Source organism: Pteronotus mesoamericanus, unplaced genomic scaffold (genome assembly GCF_021234165.1).
Source record: "Pteronotus mesoamericanus isolate MK-2021 breed Mesoamerican mustached bat unplaced genomic scaffold, CSHL_Meso_final scaffold_85, whole genome shotgun sequence".
NCBI lineage: Eukaryota > Metazoa > Chordata > Mammalia > Chiroptera > Mormoopidae > Pteronotus > Pteronotus mesoamericanus.
In genome coordinates, this window is record NW_026555329.1 from 22319694 (window position 1) to 22339865 (window position 20172).

Here is a 20172-nt window from a genome sequence, read left to right on the forward strand (position 1 = left end):
AGCAGAAAAATAATCACCCAAAATTCTACTACCTTAACTCCACTATTTTCATCTTATATATTACATTTTAGTCACAGTTCACAGATATAATTCTACAGATAATGTTAGTTTGGATATAATTTTTCATTTTCCTTTTTTTCAGAAAACATATGAGGCATTCTTTGTGCGTTCAGAATCTTCATTACACCACCGTAACACTGTCCTTAACATTCCACTGGGTTCGTGAATCACGATTTATTAAACCCTTCTCCATTCCCGTAATCTTGGTGAAGTTAATAATACCAAGTCTTTAAAAAAAAAAAACTAACATGCAGTTAGGTAATGAGAATCTTTGGGCAACTGGAATTATACTCTGTTGATTCACTTCTTGGGGAGAAACACCAAAGAGTGAAGGTACTAGGTCAAAAATATAATACTCCAGGCTTCCTGCTGGAAGACAGATGAAATCCCAGTTATAGTCTAGGAGGCCGCGCCTCACCTGACCTCTGCCTGCGGTCTGCGATCTCCTCGCCTCATCCTCTCCTTACTATTCTCTGACCACTGAGCACCTTCATTCTTCAACACCTAGGTCTAGAGTGCCTACTATGTGACAGACTCTGTCCTAGGTGCAAAGAAATAAGCAAAATGGTCAAAATTCCAACCTCATATGCCTTACAGCTCGCCAATGCTATTCCTTCTTCTCAGACTGTCCTCTCCTATTGTCTTTATGTGTGATCACTCTTTGAGAGTACTTTATTTTATTACTTGTTCATTGTCCTTGGTACTCTAGAAGGGAAGCTCTATGAGAACAAGAACCTCATCTGTGCATTCCCAAGCACCCAGAACATTCAGATGACATTCAATTAAATTTTTTCAATGTGTCACAAATGAATATGTTTATGGCTTATACACATTTCCATGATGTTTTCCACATTGTTTACCAGTTTACAGTGCTCCCAGCAGTAAATAAATGAGCCCATTTTTCTATGACTTCACCAGCTTTGGTGTTTAAGAAGGGGGAGGTTCTGGATGTGGGGGGGTGGTTGCTCATCAAGCATTGTTTAATGGAGAGCAAAGAAACACTGAAGCTATCTTTTGAGTTTTTAAAATATTGCCTTAAAATTTTTTTTAATCTCATTTACTCTTTTTTTCGGGGGGCACCACCATAAATTCTGAATCCAAAGTGAATGCCTTACCTGCCTCACCCTAGTCAGCCTTACTATGTATAAAATGACAAATGAGGCATCTATTTATAGATTTGCTCTTGAGGCTACAATATAATTGAAGACGGGTAAATCAACTTTCTAAAATAAGCTTAACTGTTCCTATCTGAAAAATATGGAAAACTATTGGACAGTTATTTTCAGGATTAAATTAGATAATGCAGACAAAGCATTTGGCATGCTGCCGGCACATCCATGTGCACCATGAACAAATGCAGCTGCTGGTATTAATAATAAACATTACTGCTACTTCTCCATCACTTCTATACATGTAAAAAATTATCCTTATCGTACTAAATGTAGTAAAACAAGTATTTTAAAAGGGGGAGGGAGTTGGGAGTTGGGAGTTGGGTGAAGGGATCAAGAAGTACAAATTGGTAGTTACAAAACAGTCATGGGATGTAAAGTACATCATAGGGAATACAGTCGATAATATTGTAAGAACTATGTATGGTTCCAGGTGGTATTGAAAATATTGGGGAAAATGCTTTGTAAAGTACACGATTGTTTAACCACTATGTTATACCCCTGAAACTAACACAAAAATATATTGGAAAAAAGTGATTAAAAACGACTAGTTTTTTTTTTTTCCAAATCAGAGTATATCCCTGAAAATCCTTTGGTAGAAAACACCTCATTGTGAGATTTATGACAAATGGAAAAAATAGGAGATTTGAGGTCATGAGTAAATTTATACAAAAAAGGTCTCATAAATTTTAAATCTTCATTAAAATAAAACAATGATAGATATACTTCAGGTCCTGCCTCTTAATTCTAAGAATATCTTGTCACTGTGCTTTGGTGTGTCACATACCCAGGCATACCCCTCTCTTTGCCAAGCTCCACTTTACTCCAGCTGTGTTTGCCCTCTTTCTAAATGCCCATTGTCTTCCTCATTTGATGGCTTCACCATGATTGGTTCCTGTTTCCCGGGCCTATCTCAAGTGTCTGGGTTTCCTCTTGCTTAGCAGGCACTGGGGTGCTGAGCTCAAGTCAGATGTATCAAGACAATAGTAAGAAAGCACGCCTTCTACTCAGCCATCCTCATTCCTTCTTGCCTAGCCCCAACCCTCCTGTTCCAATGGTCCCCAAAAGGAGTGACTTGCAAACATCTGACCCAGAGCCCTCAGAGCTGTGGAATATCAAACTGACATCCATGAGCATTCTAAGCACTGCAACCTGTGCTTGGAAGGGATTATTGTAATTTCACATGTAGCTGGGCTAATGCTAAAGATGGTGTGGAGAAAACATTTTTTTTTTGGTCTGTGTTTTAGTTTTGTGGTTCAAGGCCTGGAAAACAGTAATTAATTCTACTCTGTGATGTGATATTTGCTACCAATATGAGAAGCCATCAGAGAAGAGATTTTTAAACTTTTAGGGAAAGAAAGTCAGACATTTTTATCATAAAATATCATTTCCTCCTACATGAGAATGTGTAATATAAGGAGTGATTTTTAGCAACAAATCATCAGGGTGTATTTCAACTCGAAAAGAGAAAAGAACTGGTACCTTGCATTATTCTCCTAGTTCCAAGCCTTTGACCTTTCACCTTCTCTCTCTTGTTACCTGGAAGAACCTGCATGATTGCATCTCTATTAACAAACAGTCCTTCAAAGTGCTTCTGGAGTTTGCAAATGGCATTCCTAACACAGAAATAGTTGCTACATTATGGAGACCTCAGTCTATACCTGCAGATAAGTCACATGCCCATTAACAGAAAGCCACCAGCCTTAGAGTGGCAGGAACCTGGCTCTGCCCATGGGAGCCCAGTCCCACAGCCTGTTCCTAACAAAATTTTGATATTGACAAGAACTTCATGATCCCTCTCTATTTTGCTCTTTTGTGCCCTGTGGCGTAGAAATTCCTGTGCTCTCCCAAGAGGCTGGCCTCTTAAAGGACAATGTGACTACCAATCATCCCTGCTTTCTTTCCTCACCGTCTGGAGGAGGCTGTGGGTTTGGGGGGAATGGGTGCCACAAAGGGTGGTTTGATGGTGAGCATAGAATACTCTGAGGGTGTCTTTACTGAAAGCCAACACAGTCTTTGAGTTACACATTCCTTTATTCTTCCCTTTAACTCCACATCTGGCTCTTTCCAGAAAATGACATCTAACAGAAGGATGCTGATGTATATCCACAGTTTAAAGAAACCCCAAGTTGGCATAATTGCTAGAGCTGTTTATCACCTTGAGCACTAATTCTGTTTCCACAGCTGAAATAAAGATAAATGAATAGCATTAAAAGGCTGCACATTTATTATCTTTTGGAGGTCCAACTACTTATAACTGCTAGGAACATGTAGGGAGGAGTGTTTTCTAGCATGTCTGCAATATGAGGCAGAAGCTGGTGGCATGACACGAACCGTTACCCAAAACCAACAGTATCAGCATAATGCAGAAAATTGAAGATATGCATTTGCAGATCGTGTGCAAAGATATGGAAGCATATTTTAAAAAATGATTACTTGGGGACTTACAAGAACATTTTCAAAAGAATATTGAGGTTGTTTCAGAATGGATGGAACAAAAATAGGATTTCTTTTTAGTTGATGTAAATAGTTATTTCATCTATCTCTGTATCGGGGGAGGAGCACACACCCACTCCAATTTACAAAATATTATCATTTGTATCAAGCTTACATGTAGCTTGACAGATATTAGCCCATTTCCTAAATTTGTTTCTGCATTTAGAAAATAACTATATATAAAGAGGAGTCTGAGCATAGACCAAGAAACAGCCCATGCCCACAGAATCAGAGCTGCTGAAATGCCACGCTTTGAAACTCCATTCTGGATACCCAAGAGGGATATGTTCAATATTCAACAAAATCGAAGAATTTGAAAACTGAAAACCTCTCAGATGTTCTGAGAGAGGAAAAATCTTGGAGCCGAGTCAGAGGATTTGGATATAAGCCTACAGCTATATGAGAAAAAAAAAATAAGCAAGAGAATAAAAACCTGGGCAGCAGGCTTTTAGCTGCTGCAAAATCTAATCTACCTTACAATGTACTTTGTTAAAACATTTGTTATAAAGTGATCGGAAGTCATGCTCTCTTCTGCACTCCGCAATTTGGTAGCCACACGTCCCATGTGACCGTTTGAATTTAAATTAGTAAAAATTAAATATGATAAAAAATTGAGGTCCTCAGTTGCACTAACCTCATTTTAAGTTACCTGGGAGCCACATGTGGCGAGGAGCCGCCATAGCGGGCACAGCAGATACAGGACCTTTCCATCCGTGTGCGGGATCTGCTCAACAGTGCTGCTCTATTATCCTTAAGCGATCTGCTGCAGCTTCTAGAAATTTCTAAAATTTTTAAAAAGACTGTGTAGTTTATACACTGGGAGGATTTGGTTCTCTACATGAAGAGGGGAGATTGGATTGAGAGAATCTGTGAATGTAGCTATAGGGAAGAGAGCTGGGTCAGGGATCACTCCAAAGATATGCTGGCTGGTAAGAAAAGGAGCTTAAAATTAGGATGGATAGAAAATATCCTCATGGAAATGTTTTTCACCCTCTTGGGAAAAATAACAGACATTAGAATTCTTCCCATGAACACAACTAAAAAGTAAGGGATGCGAGATAGCCAGACTCTAAGGCAGGGGAGGAAAGCCTCATTAGACCATTGAATAAAATTAGAACTGTGGGTATAATTTGGCTCAAATTCTAAACTTCAGCCCAGGGTGACAAGAAATGAGAGACAAATGGAAAATCCCACTTGTATTTATCTTTACAGATAAAATGATGTGCTTAGCTCCATTTGGTGGCAAAGGCATGGAGCCTTGTGTAATCCTTAATTAAGTAGCCTCCAAGGTAGCGCAACCAGATCATAAAAATATTCGCCATCCCAGCAGATACCAAAAGTAGCAGAGAGGGGCAGACAATCAAAGCACGAAGCGGCTCAGGTTTTTCTACTGGAGATATGTGACCCATTTTACTAAAGGAAAAAAAAAATCAGTTGCTCATCTCATCTTGTGTGGTGATAAGTAGCTGTCCTCTAACCTTTTTCCCCCAGAACATGCTGCCCCCTGCAGGACACATGAATCTACACACGGTAAAGTTATGCATAAATCTGTGTTTAGCTACATCCAAACAAGTAGGATCAGGAGGAAGGTATGATAGAAAAGAGGGGAGGTGTTTGGTTTTATCTGTTGTCTGAAATGCTTTAGGATCAAGATGAGAAACAATCAACATTTCTATGTCTCTAATAAGTCTTACTTCTTGAGCCGACATACATATGAGAAACCATAAATAGTACTGGAGTCCTACTATGGCATTTTCTGTGAGAAATTTAGCAGTGTGTAGACAGTAATTTTTTTTTAACTAAAGAGAATAAAGTATAGAAGAAAGAGGAAAAAGAATTTGATATGGTTGATATGGTTTGACAGCTTTCACTAATATCTCCAAAGTACATCAGTTTTGATGGAAAACTCAATGTATTAAAACTAGGCTCTGAGTTAGGAAATAAAAGCCAATACACTTAAATGAATACAATATACATGATTTTATCCCTCCTAAGAGTTTAATCTTTTAAACCTTGGCTTCAGTAGAGTGGGCAAAATCTGGCTTCAGAAATGAGAACTACTCTTCATCTTTACTTCAAATCAATTCTTCCACAACAGTCGTGCCATAAACACACACACGCACACATGCACACACACAGCTGGTATGTTTATTGGTTTAGTCACTAAAGGATTTAGCTGGACAAACATCACAAAGATGATGGCTTATTTAACTGAATTTATGATCAAATGTTTTCTCCATTGCAGGAAGAGTGGGAAATCACTTATGGGGAGATTTGAATAATTTAAGGCAAGTTCTCTATTTGGCATTATGTTTGTATATTGAGTCTTGAGGGATTAAATACAACTGAGGACTAGCAGAGAATTCACTTGACATGCAGATACGCAAAGATATGCTGTATAACAATGCAATGAAGGCCAGAATACTGATCCCTTTGTGTTAGTATTTCTATTCATTTATGTCTCATTTGTAGTCTGAGTAATAACATCCACAAACATATATACTCACTGACTGTGAGACTTCAATTGTAAATCACCACTAGATTTTTCTGAAATCCTAAAAATGTCAAAATGGTCTAAAAATGTTCTTTTAGATAAGACAAAAAATTAATTTGGAGGTTGTAGATGTGTGTGTTTAAGGCATTTAAAAATCTTTGTTGTTGTTGTTAAAGACAATGAAAGTCACTCCCATAGATGGATATAATAAGGTAACACGGCATCCGTGCCTCAGGGTGTGAACTTGGCTCGGGGTCTGAAGGAAAGAGCCAGTTACCTTTGGAGTCCCCTCCCCATCCGCTCCCCAGCCATGACAGCTGTACCAAACTGAGGCCAGGCTCCCAGTCTTTATTCTGTGTTCCTAGAGATAAGTCATCTACCCTCCCTATTTAAAAGCTGTAAACACTATGGATAATTACTTTCATTCTCACTACTAAAACCCAGCGGTCAAGTGGACAACCTGGGGCTACACACCTGGTTTAGACTTAGCCCTCAGCTCAGGTATACAGGGCATCATGGAAAAGGTCTCACAGATACTTTGAATTTGGTAATAGTGTTTTTCTATGGGTTTCTTTCATTCTAATTAGAAAAACTGACCAATTAATGTGTTTCAAGACTTAGGATAAATCACAGTTTTACATTAGTTATATACAATGCTATTTGTCAACATACCAGTCTTCGGAAGGAACTGTTAGGGGAAGGGCAATCTTGTTTCTACACAAGAATTATTTTTAAAATGATTTGGTGACCGAGCTGTTTAGTACCTGCTCCTAGAAAGGTGGAAGGAATATTCCAGATGTCTGGGAACCTGTACAGCAGTGGTATTCATGTTCAAGGACAATACCTTATTTGAAATTGGGTGAAATGCTCTGACTGGCAGGGGGTCAAAGTGTCATAAAAAACAGAAAGGGGGAAGCTAACATTAGCTGAAGGTGCCCCATCGTTTACTCCCATACCCTATTCAATATCTGCAAAACCCTACCAAGGGTTTTGAAGACTGAAAAACTAGGGATCAGCCTGGTTAGTGAGCTTCCGGAATATTAGATGATTCAGAAGTGGATCTAGTATGGAAACTTCTCCCCTATGATACCAAAGATTACACTGTTTTCAAGTGTTTTCTTGCCATTTGTGCCAATGACGGGCTTTTGCAGTCTTCTTCTTTTCTACTCTTTGTTGGTTCCTAGCAACAATATTCCTTGACTGTGTATTCCCACCAGGTAGACAGTATGACCACTGTCTACACAGCAGATGTCAGATACACAGGTCAACATGAATAAGTCTATTGACTGTATCTTCACAATGAGTGGAATCTGAGCCTCCAAATGACGAGGGGGCCCCCTTGTCCCTATACGTGATTAGACTCCTTCTCCAATCCTAATTTTCATAATAAGCAATGAAAGTGGGTGACAATGGATACAAAAGATGATGTTGCTAAAATCATGTTTCTTCAGTGACTTCTTATATTAATCTTAATTTTGAGGTTGACAATTCATTAAATTCATAAACATTTTCTTGGCCTGGCTGTTGTGGCTCAGCGGATTGAGTGCCAGCCTACAAACCAACAGGTTGTTGGTTCGATTCCCGGTTAGGGCACACATCTGGGTTTTGGGCCAGGTCCCCGGCTGGGGGCGTGTGAGAAGCAACTGATCGAAGTTTCTCTCTTACACTGATGTTTCTCTCTTTCTCTCTACCTTCCCCTTTCTCTAAAAATAAACATACAAAATCTTTTTAAAAATTTTCTAAATCAAAAGAAAATTATATAAACAAGCGTTGAGGAAAAGGATCTCATATATGGTGTTTCTTATACATAAAGAGCAGTAAAAACTTCTGCATTTCTGTTCATACTTCTCTTTTTAAAATGTGGCAATTTTCAATGTTCTACAGCTGAAGAATTAACATACATACCCACAGAGGCCCATGGGCGAATTATTTAGGAAATGGAGCCCCTCTCAATAGTACCTCATAGGTAGTGAAGAGGGAGCCGAGTCTTTATGATATTTTTTGAGTGGAATTGGGGGAGACCAAGGGGACTGAAAACAACAGCACAGAGGTGAATTCTTAAGGGAGTTCAAAGAGGGGAGAGAGCTGTGTGTTTAACCCCTAGCAGTTCCCAACAGAAAAGAGAAGGAGAGAGAACAGGAGGAGAAAGGAATAGAGACACTTGCAACAAGCAGTGCCCCTCAGGAGGGACCAGGTGGCTTCCAGAGGGGAGGGGGAGGGGAAGGGATGTCTGCTTGATGTTTTTTGATACTTCCACTATTCCCTCTACAGATTTATTACACTTATTTGGTCCTCCAGAGCTATTATCTTCACAGAATGTTTACAAATAAAAGACAGGGGTGAGAAACAAAAACATAAAGTAAGATCTCTGGATACTTCAGTGTAAAATGCAAGGTCTCTTGAGTGTAGACGTCCCAAAGCATCAGACATCCACACGTGTCTGACACTGGTTAAACTAAAGGAATAGTTTACAGGTTGCTCTACAGCTGTGCTGCCCAACGTGGCAGCTAAGCATGTGGCTATTTACATTTAAGTTATTTACATTAACATAAAATTTAAAGCTCAGTTCCCAAGGCACACTTAGCCACAAGTCACGTGCTCAGTAGCCACAGAGGGCTAATGGCTGCTGCAGTGCAGAGAGATTGTCATCAACAAGAAGGTTCTGTTGGACAGCGCTAATCGAGAGGGGACAGAAATGCCAGGACAAACTTTTAGTTCTCTCAGTGACTACCAGCTTTCCTGAGAACAATCTCTTTTTTCTCCAGGCTGAGGGCGGAAGATAGTTTCTCCCTTATGTACAATTGTGAGGGTGTATAACATGAATCAGGCCACATGGAACCATCAGTCTGAGGCCTATCCTTGTCCCCAAATGGGCCAGAGATCAGGCAAAGCAGACGGTGACTGCCGCTGAGGGCTGGGTTTGCTGCTCTGCTCTGCCACCCTCCGTGACTCGTCACTGAATAGGAAACCCCAGCCCCAACACCTGGAAGGCAATGCCCCAAAGATGTCCACTCGCCAGTCCCTGAAGCCTGTGAATTTGTTACCCTTTATGGCAAAGACTTTCAAATGTAATGATGGTTACAGACCTTAAAACAAGAAGATTAACCTGGACTATACTTGTGGGCCTTTAAGGCAGAAAACTCTCGCTGGGGGCAGAAGTGGGAGCGGAAGGGGAAGTGAGGGAGTTGTAGCATGAGAACACCTCCCTGTGCCACTGCTGTTCTGAAGGAGGGGAGGCGTGATAAGGAAGACAGGTGGTCTTCGGGAGCTGGGTGAGGCTCCCAGCTGACACCCAGCAGGGACACGGGGCCTCAGCCTGATGACCACAAGAAACTTAATGCTGCCAACAGCCTGAATGAGCCAGGGAACAGATGCTCCCCTAGAGCCTCTAGACAGAGCCCAGGCCTAACAGCACCTTGACTTGGGCCTTGTGACACTCAGATCACAGACTCCGCCCAGCAGAGTTGTGAGGTAATACCTCTGTGGTGTTTTCCTCAATACATTTAAGGTAACTTGCTATGGCTGTCACAGCATACAAATACACTGTTTTAGATTTTGGAGAAGCAAAAGGGTTTTTTTAGTTCATACTTCCAGAATCTGTTTTGGGGAGCAGTTTGAAGAGGCCTAATTCTATGGGCCTCCTTTCCGGGAACCGTGTAGCCCAGCGGCTCCTGGAAGCTCTGTGCTGCCTCAGAAGCGTGGTTGGGTTTCATTCCTTAATGAGCTGGACACAGGAGGGAGGTATTAGCTGCACCAGGAGTGTACTTTTGGATGAGGAATCCAGCACATAATCTGAAAGGATGAAAAACAATGGCTGCTGCCAACTCCCAGGCCTGGCACGTACTGCCAATTAGTGAGCAAGAGGATGGATATTTTCTATCAGAAACTCGTGCCCGACAGCTAACAAACAGCATGGGGCCTGCCCTTGGCCATCACCAGGGGTTATTAATGACAGTGAATTCCTCGCTTCAAAAAGACAGACATGGACAAGAAAGCTGGCAATGACACAAAATGACAGAGGATGATCTCCTGGGTTCAGCAGAAGCCGTGTGGAATGGGCAACAAATCTCACTCCCAGGGTCTGAGTGGGTGGACGGCAGGCCTGTCGTCAGCGCTGAGATGTCACAAACCCACCTTTGTCCAAACGGTGCGCTACCCAGCAGGGGCCTGGAGAGGCATGAGGGGGTGGGGGTGGGGGTGGCTAGCCCGCTGCAAACACTATTTCCCCAGGACAGAGGAAGTCAAGCTTCTACTCCATCCCCACTGCCCAGATGCCTAAAACTAGACTGGGAATGAATGACGTCGGTTCCCAGAAGAGCTCCCTCTGCCCAAAGTGGTAGTGAAAACCAAATAAAATCAGATATTGATAGGCCCACTCAAACACTGGGGTTCTTAAGTTGGTAATGTTTCTTTCATAAGAGTCACAATGGGGTATAGATTCTGAGTTATAATTTCCAATAACATTGATCATGTAAACTCACTGAGCAAGGTTTTTAATTTCAAGCTATAAAATGTCAATGCATTTCCCCTGACTACCTCCCAAGAGTGTTATAATGATATGAGGATATGACAACATATCTGAAAGCAAATTCTCTATTGCCAAAGGCTGCCCCAATGTTAACAACCATACTATCCCCATCACAGCTATGACTATGGATTGATGAGTGCACGTTAGGCCTCTGACTAGGAACATTTCGTACATTATTGCATTTATGCTTTGCTGCTCTTAGTGATCAGGCCTAGGCTTTTGGCAAACTTGCCAGCTTTCTCTTGCAGAGCTTTCTCTCTCTGCTGCTGACACCTGTCCCCAGCCGACAACTTTGGATAGACTTTATACTGTCTACTTTGAGGCTCTCTGGTTGTGCCACCAGAGCCCAGAAAGTAGCTCCTACTTTAGAACTTCCTCTTTTCCCTTTCAAAAGTCCACTCTGCAATTTTCTAGAACTGTTCTCCATTAGGTGGCAGGGGGTTTAATGGATCTGATAAACATCTCTGAACTGTGACTTCCAAGGAGGCAGTGTGACTTGCTGGTGACAGTGTGAGATCTCCAAACATTACCATGTGTAGATATCCAAGATCAGGACAAGAGACTTGCTTTGATTTGATTGTCTAGGTTTTGAAAACAGTATTTTCATGGGTGTGGTGAGGAACTATACCCTACATAGCCATCTAAGCTGGAATCAGATCCACAGAGCTGGACAGTTGAAACTTGCAACTCCAGCTCATCCTTGAGTTAAGAGAATGGAATTCTAAAATGTCTGCTTAGCATCTGCTTTAGAGCTTGTGACCTGTCCCCCGCCCCCAAATAAAGCCATCCCCCCAAAAGTGCATTGATGATGTAAAGAATAATGTCTTTGAAAATATTGTGAGAAAAATTCCCCAGGCACTAAATAAATTAAAACTTTTACTTTTAAGTCAGTAGAGTTATAACAAAAATGATCAACAATGAAAAAAATGTGAAAGTGGAGAAAGATGATTTGGCTCAACTCAACTGCTCCCCCTAGTGTCAATAACTGTTGTTACCGTCCTCTAACTTAAAAATAACTGGTAAAGAAATTGAAAGCTTTATCTTACTTTGCAAGATACTACTTCACAAAATTTTAGATCAACTTAGAATAAGTTAGAGTAGAAAACAGTGACTTTTGGTTTCTTGGAAAGGCATTGATTTAAATCTTAATGATACGCAATTAAATATGACAAGAAAAATACCATAGAGAACATAAAAGAGTGAAATTTGTTATTCTGCTATACATTATTTTAAATACATTTTGTTTATGTGCATGTGATACAGCTGTCTAGCAAGTCATCTTTAAAATCCGTATTGGAAGTGAATCTGTAAATTAGATAAAATATTTTAATAAAAGTTCAAGAACACAACACGAAGGCTTTGTAGCTCCATCGATACATTCAAATACACATAGGTACATGTTTTCTTCTCTATTTTTGAATCTTCATAAAGGTAGCTTCACTGCAATTTCTCTGGGTTTATTATGCAAAGTTTCAATTTCTTTTTTTATTCTTAGGAGAAACCCAGCTGGATGGACTTAACCAACAGGAAGGATTAGAAGGAGAGCTAGAGCATGTGGGAGGGGCGAGCAGGCCCGGCCTGCGTACACCTCTGCAGGCCCGTGGACCCACCGCTCTGCTCCGTCAGCTACAAGCTGTGTTTTCAGGTCTTGTCTTCTGTGACTTTGGTGCTTTATCCTTAGTTCTCTTTTTGCTACTTTCAAACCTCCAAAAATTGTCCAGCTATTAAAAAGTTCCAAAACAAGCAAATGTGTTCCTGGAATCCTACTCTTAACTTTGCTGGAGAACATATACGAAGGCTTCTTCTAAAGCCAAAATAATAAAAGATCTTTTAAGTGGTTGAAATTCTTGGTTGATTGCACATACATGCCAATGTCAAACAACTATAAATAGAGAGATTTGGAAGAAAAATAGGGAGAGTCTTTATAACTCCAATGAAATAAAATGGAATGTTTTGAAGGCAGTCAGAAAACAGTACACGCATTTATAAAATTAAGATTTGTGTCCCCTCAGGCCCGAATCCCCTCTGAGCAGGGAGAGCCCACCCAGAGCAGGCACTTCCAGTATAAGGGAATAAAACAACTTTCTTTTCTTTATTAATGTATGTTTATTATTCTCAATCCAATAATTAAGATTTCTTCTTTATGGTATCCTTTTGAGTTTAGAGAGCGGGTAAATCTTTTGATATTTTCCTCCCATCAGTGCTTTGTTTGCCCAGAATACCAAAAAATCCTTCAAAGGATAACATTATGCCCAGGGTTACTGGGATAAATGAAGTCAGCAGGGAGTTGCATGGGTGTTACTAGTGCAGATTTGGCCCCCAAATAATCTGGGTCACATGGTATAGCCATTCAAAGAGACTCGAGGATTCATTTCTCAAGAAATTCTTACTCTGTTAGACAGGTTAACATATCCACTAGCTTGAATAACTGAGTTAATATATATTTTAAAAGGTATTGTTACTTAATTTTGAAGTGACTTACTTCTATACATTAACCTATCCATCTTTATTAACCCATCTAAATTGAATTCAAATTACTTCTTGTAAATGAGTTCACTCGATTTTGAGCCTATTATTGCTGTAAAAGAGAATTTACCAATTGCTACAGTTTTATAATTGTGCTATAGACAAGCAAATTAGTTAGCAGTGATTGAGAAAGTCAGCGCTTGCTTAATAGTGTTTAAATGCAGTCGTTCTGAATCTAGGCCTCACTCTGATGTGAGAAATGTTGAAATGTCAAATGATGGTTGCAGGGTCACAAGTCCATTTGGAGGAAGAATCAATAGCTAATTAATGTCTCTGAATTCTTAGTTCTCTCTAAATTGCATGGGGCTTGAATTGGCTAGAGGCTATAGCTTAGCGCTAAGGATTCAGTATGCAACACTGGAATACCAGAAAGTAATGTTTTTATAATATTTTTAGTGATGATTTTATTACTTAATGCTTTCTGAAATAAATCCTTAAGGCAATAAAAATAAGACTTACAGGGACTTACAAATTAGCATGGCTCTAAACAAGTCATGTTTATAATTTAAAAATTTTACCTCAAGCTCAGCTTTTAATATTTTACCTAAAATATTAAAAAGTAATCTAAAGTTGGGGCTCAGTGTATTAAATAACTGAATTAATTCTCAATTTTTAAAAAAGCATATGTGATGGCAGAGATTAAAAGAAAATCATTAACGACACTTCTATTAACTGATTTAAAAACTTTACATAAAAATGTCATACTTCCTTCAGTATTTTAAACTTTATTTTTGATAGAAAAAGTTTACATCCTATGTTCATGGAAAATGCAAATAATAAGGTAATCTCTTAAAGAGATACTGTGTTCTTATTTTGTGAATAATAATATTCCTAGGAATTCTTATTTGCCCTCAAAAGTAGAAGCATATTTACCGCTATCTCGCACCTTTTAAGAAAAATTTAAATATTGAGCACAACGCATATAGTTTTTAAAAATTTCTAAAGCAGCAGTACTAGAGGACTGTCACCCTGATTTTCATCAATTACATTAACTATTTTTGTGCTGACATAAATGATACCTCCCAGAGAAAGCATCAGGTTGTAGAGGGTGAGACCCAAACGAAACAATGCAAAGCTTGAATACTACTTTAATTTTCTTTTTCTCTTCTGAAGACATGAAATAACCTGGTTTCTGCTGGGACAGAGTAACGGAAATGGACAAAAATCTCTTGTCAGAGAGGCATCCCACTAGCCACTGCGCAATGACTGAACAAGAAAGGCCGTTCTCTGGGGCATATATGTCAGTGTGCCTACAGTGGCAAGTGCTGAATACAAGTTGCAACAATGAGAGACTGCAGTGGGCCAAGTGTAAACAGTGAGGGGTCATATCCACAGGAGGACGGTGGCAGAAATATCACAGCATCATCCACAGACCTCCCCCCGTTTTCTGTAGACTATTCTGAGTGGATAAGAATTGCCATATATTTTCCTGGGCAATTTCCAGGCCATTCTAGCTTTGTCCATCTGAAGAAAGGAAAAGCTGTTACCTAAATTGGAGGCAATTCTCCACAAGTGCTCTTAGGTGTAGATGTGCCAGATTTTCCCGTTGCTTTAAAGATCGGGTTAGAGATGCAACTGTCTTAACAAGAATTGTTTCATAAAGTGGTTACCTGGTTAAACAAAACTTTTTGAGCAATTATGAGAGAGGAATGTGTTTGGTCATCTTGTTAAGGTAGGAACTGTATACTGTATACAGTACCTGATGCATGAAAGTACGTTAGCCCACTGATCAGTAAAGTGGTGGTGGGGCCGGGGGAGGGGTCAGTAAAAGGGTGAGGGACACACACAGAATCCTCCCAGCAGAGGGCGTGCCTCCCTAGGTAGTAGGGAGGCTCCAGGTCTTAAGCATGGGCTCTTCAAACGGCAAATGCAAAGCCTTGTTTTGGACAATAATAATTATACTAGAGTGTTTTTCTAAGCATGAATTTAATAAAAATAAACTGCTATATCTTTCAAATAAACAACTTCAGAATTTGATGTATTCATTCCATGAGTTCCTCACAACAAGCTGTGCACTAGATCACCTGACAATATTGATGAAAGACATTTTTATTTAAAAAGGTTGTGTCTTACTACTTATTTTCATAACTCATGGCATCTGTAATTAAAATGTGGTAATAGTAAAAAGTGAAACAATAACACTGGGTTCCCCAGAGACAAAATGTTGTTATGACAAATTATAATATATTTTATTAATGCAGTTCTAGCTACTTTTCTCTAGCATAATGCTTGAAATGTGACACCCACAATAAAATGAATAACTCAGTTACTCTGCTTTCCAACTTTCAGTGATTTACTAACAGGTTGGCTTGCAATAAAAGGCCTCTGTATAACTTGAGAAACCCAGATCTACCGATTTTATCAAATTTCGAAACCAATATTTAAAACTATTTTAACAAGTCAGGGTCAGGTGACAGAAATTAAATAAATGGACTATATATACTTTGAGTGATGTATGTATTTAGTTTCCCAGTAAGGCTTAGGAGAAATATAGGTAAACTAAAAAAATTTGAAAGATCAATTTTTATCTAGCTCAAAAGTTGTCACCAGTTTTATTTAGATTATAAAGTCAATCATTATATTGTACTTACTAAATGCTATTTTGCTGACACTAAAATGTTTCTTGAAATCTAGTTTCAAGAAGATTGACCAAATAATTTTTAGGATGTACAGCTCTGAGGCAATGCCACACTGCTCTGGGCACATGAACTCATATGTGCAACAGTGTCCGCTCAGGCCCAACGCGGAGGCTGGCACCAGTCAGGGCTGCATAACTGGTTAATGGTTAAATGAATGGACGAATGAATAATGGGGTGAGCTAATGAAAAAATCTGATGACAACTTCACAGGAGAGTTTTAAAAATTAGAAGAGCGAGAGAATGAGCACAATCTGTAGGAAGACTTACTTATTCCACGCTTGTCTAAGGTGTTTAGAGCTGTATACGGTGAAGCGTTCTGAAACAGAAAGAAAAATGATAAGTGATCATTGTTTCAAATGTATATATTGTTTAAAAAGTATGTTTAAAAAACTCAACTTTTCAAAAGATGGTGTTCAATTCAGCCACCTTATGCTAGCCATAGAGGGTCTTCACCCCGAAAATTGGAAGACCTTAATATTTTAAACAACAAATCATTGTTTTCTTTTGTCTAAAACGATTTGTTTCATAATCTGGTTTTGTAGTGATTATTTATTAGAATAACTAAGTTTTAATTGGGTTGAAAAAAGAAATGCAAATTCCAAATTTCCAAACTGAAAGTACATTTATAGGAGAATATTGATTAGTCAAGTGAGGCCTGCTGTTTTCTTTATGATCAATACAGTAACACTGGCTTTCTTTTCTTTCTTTTTCTCCTTTTTTTCTTTTTGGTTTCCTGACCAGGGATCAAACCCCATGACCTTGGCACACCAGGAGATGTACCAATCAACTGAGCAACCAGCCTGGGAAGCTGTCCTTTCTTAATCTATGATATTTACACTTGCTCAAAGACAAACTCTCAATGTCCTATAATGTAGGTTTATATTTATCATTGAATAACCTTTATTGTATTTTTAAAATAAAACATAATGCTTATTTTACCAAGTTAAACAACAAAGTAGCATAGAAGAGATATTGATAATCTTTCCTGTTCCCATTGTTCACTCCCGATGATACAGCAACTGTCAATGGCTTCTTGTGTCTCTTTCCACATTATTTCTTATGTGGAATCCATTCATATATACAAATATATACACTATTTTAATTTTTTAGATATATTATACAATAAACCTTCTCCAAAACTCTTTACGCATTTAATAATATATAGAAGATGATCCTTCAAATCAAGAAAATGATGTAACAAGTTTTTTTAAAACTCTATGAATATTACATAGGAGTACCTGAAATAATTTGATCATTCTCGAGCTGATGAAAATCTAGGTGGTTTCCTTTCTCCTTAAAAACAATGCCTTAGTAAATAGCCTTGCACATCTATCTCTGTACACTGATGCTTTCATCTCTTTTGGATGGATACCCCAAATAGTGGAACTGCTTGGCAAATTGTATGCATATTTTATGTTTAAATAGATATTCACAGGTTACTTTTCATTTTCCCACAAGCAATGAAAAAAAGTCTCTTTAATGGTATGCATCCTGGGATGTAAAAATGGTTCAACATATGGAAGTAAAAAATGTAATATATCACATTAATAGAAATAAAAATCACATGATCCTCTCAATGCAGAATAAAATTTGACAAAATTCAATATCTATCCATTCATGATAACTCTCAACAAATTGGATAAAGAAGGAAAGTCCACAATAAACAAATAGTCCTCAACACAATAAAGTCCATGTATGACAAGCTCACAGCTAAAGTTATACTTAATGGTGAAAGGTAGAAAGCTTTTCCTCTGAGATTGGGAAAAACAAGGGCGCTACTCTTACCCCTCCAAGACATAGTACTGGAAGTGTGAGCTCGAGAAATTTGGCAAGAAAACAAACAAACAAACAAACAAACAGCATCTAAAATGGAAAGAAAGAAGTAAAATTGTTTCTGTTTTCAGATGACATGATTTTATATACAGGAAATCTTAAAGACACCACCAAAAAAGTAAGAACTAATAAATTCAGTACAGTTGCAGGACCCAAAATCAATATACAAAAATCAGTTGCATTTCCATATACTGACAACTTAACCAAGAAAGAAATAAAGAAAACAACCCATTTTTAATAGAAAAAAAAAAAAATACCTCAGAATAAATTTAACCATGGAGGTGAAAGATCTGTACAGTGAAATATATAAGACAGTAATGAAAGAAACTTAAGAAGATACAAATAAATGGAAAGATTTTCCATGCTCATAATTGAAAAAAATTAATATTGGTAAAGTGTTCATATTACCAAAAGTCACTTATAGATTTAATGCAATCCCTATCAAGATTCCAGTGGCTTGTTGTTTGTTTGCTTTTTACAGAAACAAAAAAACAAAAATCTTAAAATTTGTATGGAATCAGAAAAGACCCTCAATAGTCAAAGCAATCTTGAGAAAGAAGATCAAAGCTGGAGGTATTATACTTCCTGGTTTCAAATTGTATTACAAAGCTATAGCAATCAAAATGGTATGGTATTAGACACACAGACTAATGAAACAGAATAGAGAGCCCAGAAATAAATTCATGCAGATTAAAGTCACTAATATTTGACAAGAAGCCAAAGTACTCTTTTCAGTCTCTTCAATAAACGGTGCTGGGGAAACTGGATATTCACGGGCAAAAAATTAAAAAATAGACCTGGACACCTATCTTACATTGCCTATAAAAATTAACTCAAAACAAAAGCTAAAGAGTGAAATGTAAGACCTGAAATCATAGTAAAAAACAGGGAATCTTGGCAATGATAATATGGATATGATATACAAAGTACAAGCAACAAAAGCAAAATAAACAAATGGGTCTACAACAAACTAAAAGCTTCTGTACAACAAAAGAAACAATCAACAAAATAAAAGGCAACCTAAAAGGAGAAAGGGAGAAAATATTTGCAAACTTCATACCTGATAAGAGGTTAATCTCAAAATATATAAGAAACTCATATAACTCAATAGCAAACAAATCCCCAAGCAATCCAATTTTAAAAACAGGCAAAGTATCTGAACATTTTTTTCCACGGAAGATATTCAAATAGACAACAAGTACACGAAAAGTGCTCAACATCACTAATCATCATGGAAACGTACACCAAAACCATAATGAGATATCACCTTACTCCTGTTCAAATGATTATTATCAAGGAGACAAAAGATAAGTTCTGACTAGAATGTGGAGTAAACGGAACGCTTGTACACCCTTGGAGGGAATATAGATTAGTTTAGCCACTATGGAAAATGGTGTGGAAGGTCCTTAAAAAAAGTTAAAAATAGCCCTGGCCGGTGTGGCTCAGTAGATTGAGCTCTGGCTTGCGAACTCAAAGGCCGCTGGTTCAATTCCCAGTCAGGGCACATGGCTGGGTTGCAAGCCAGGTGCCAGGTCCCCGGTTGGGGGCGTGCAAGAAGCAACTGATAGATCTATCTCTTGCATAGCGATGTTTCTCTCCCTCTCTTTCTCCTTTTCTTTCCTCCTCTCTAGAAATCAATGAATAAAATCTTTAAAAAATTAAAAATAGAACAACCATATAATCCACTTGTGGGTATATATCTGAAGGAAACAAAATCACTATCCTGAAGAGATTTCTGCATTCCTATGTTCATTGCAGCATTATTTATAATAGCCAAGATATGGAAACAACCTAGGAGCCCACTGATAGATGCATAGATAAAGCAAACGTGGTGTATATATAAAATGGAATATTATTCAGCCACAAAAAAAAGAAAACCCTCCTATTTGCAACAACATAGATGGGCCCTGAGGGCATTATGCCAAGTGATGTCAGTCAGACAGAGGAAGATAAATATGGTATGTGATCTCACTTGCAAGTGAAATCTAAAACAAACAAAACAAAACTAATAACAGAAGCAGAGAACAGATTGATCGTTGCTTGGGGGTGAGTGGGTGAGTGGGAGGGATAGGTGAAAGTAGTCAAAGGATACAAACTTCCAGTTATAACATCAGTAAGTTCTGGAGATGTAATGTACAGTGTGCTGACTGTAGTTAACAGTGCCGCATGGTATATTTGAAAGTTGCTAAGAGATTTTAAAAGTTGCCACCACAACAAAAACAAAAAACAAAAAGAAAGGAAACTATGTAAAATGATGGGTGTGTTAACTGAACTTATTGTGGTTAATCATTTTGTAATATATACATATATAAAATCACTATGTTGTGCACCTTAAACTTACACAATGTTATATGCCAATCATATCTCAATAAAGCTGGGAAAAAAAACATAGCGTTCTAACAAAGTAAAACAAAGAGACATGTAAAG

The 20172-nt window shown here is 38.4% G+C and overlaps 1 protein-coding gene across 2 annotated transcripts in view; it reads right to left on the reverse strand.

Moving 5' to 3' along the window:
* Positions 1-20172, reverse strand: part of CDK14 (cyclin dependent kinase 14) — a 537382-nt gene that overhangs the window by 109434 nt on the left and 407776 nt on the right. For both annotated transcript variants that reach the window (XM_054564177.1, XM_054564178.1), the window contains one exon: positions 16180-16228. In XM_054564177.1, the coding sequence (XP_054420152.1) occupies positions 16180-16228 (49 nt within the window). The remainder of the gene's footprint in view (positions 1-16179; positions 16229-20172) is intronic.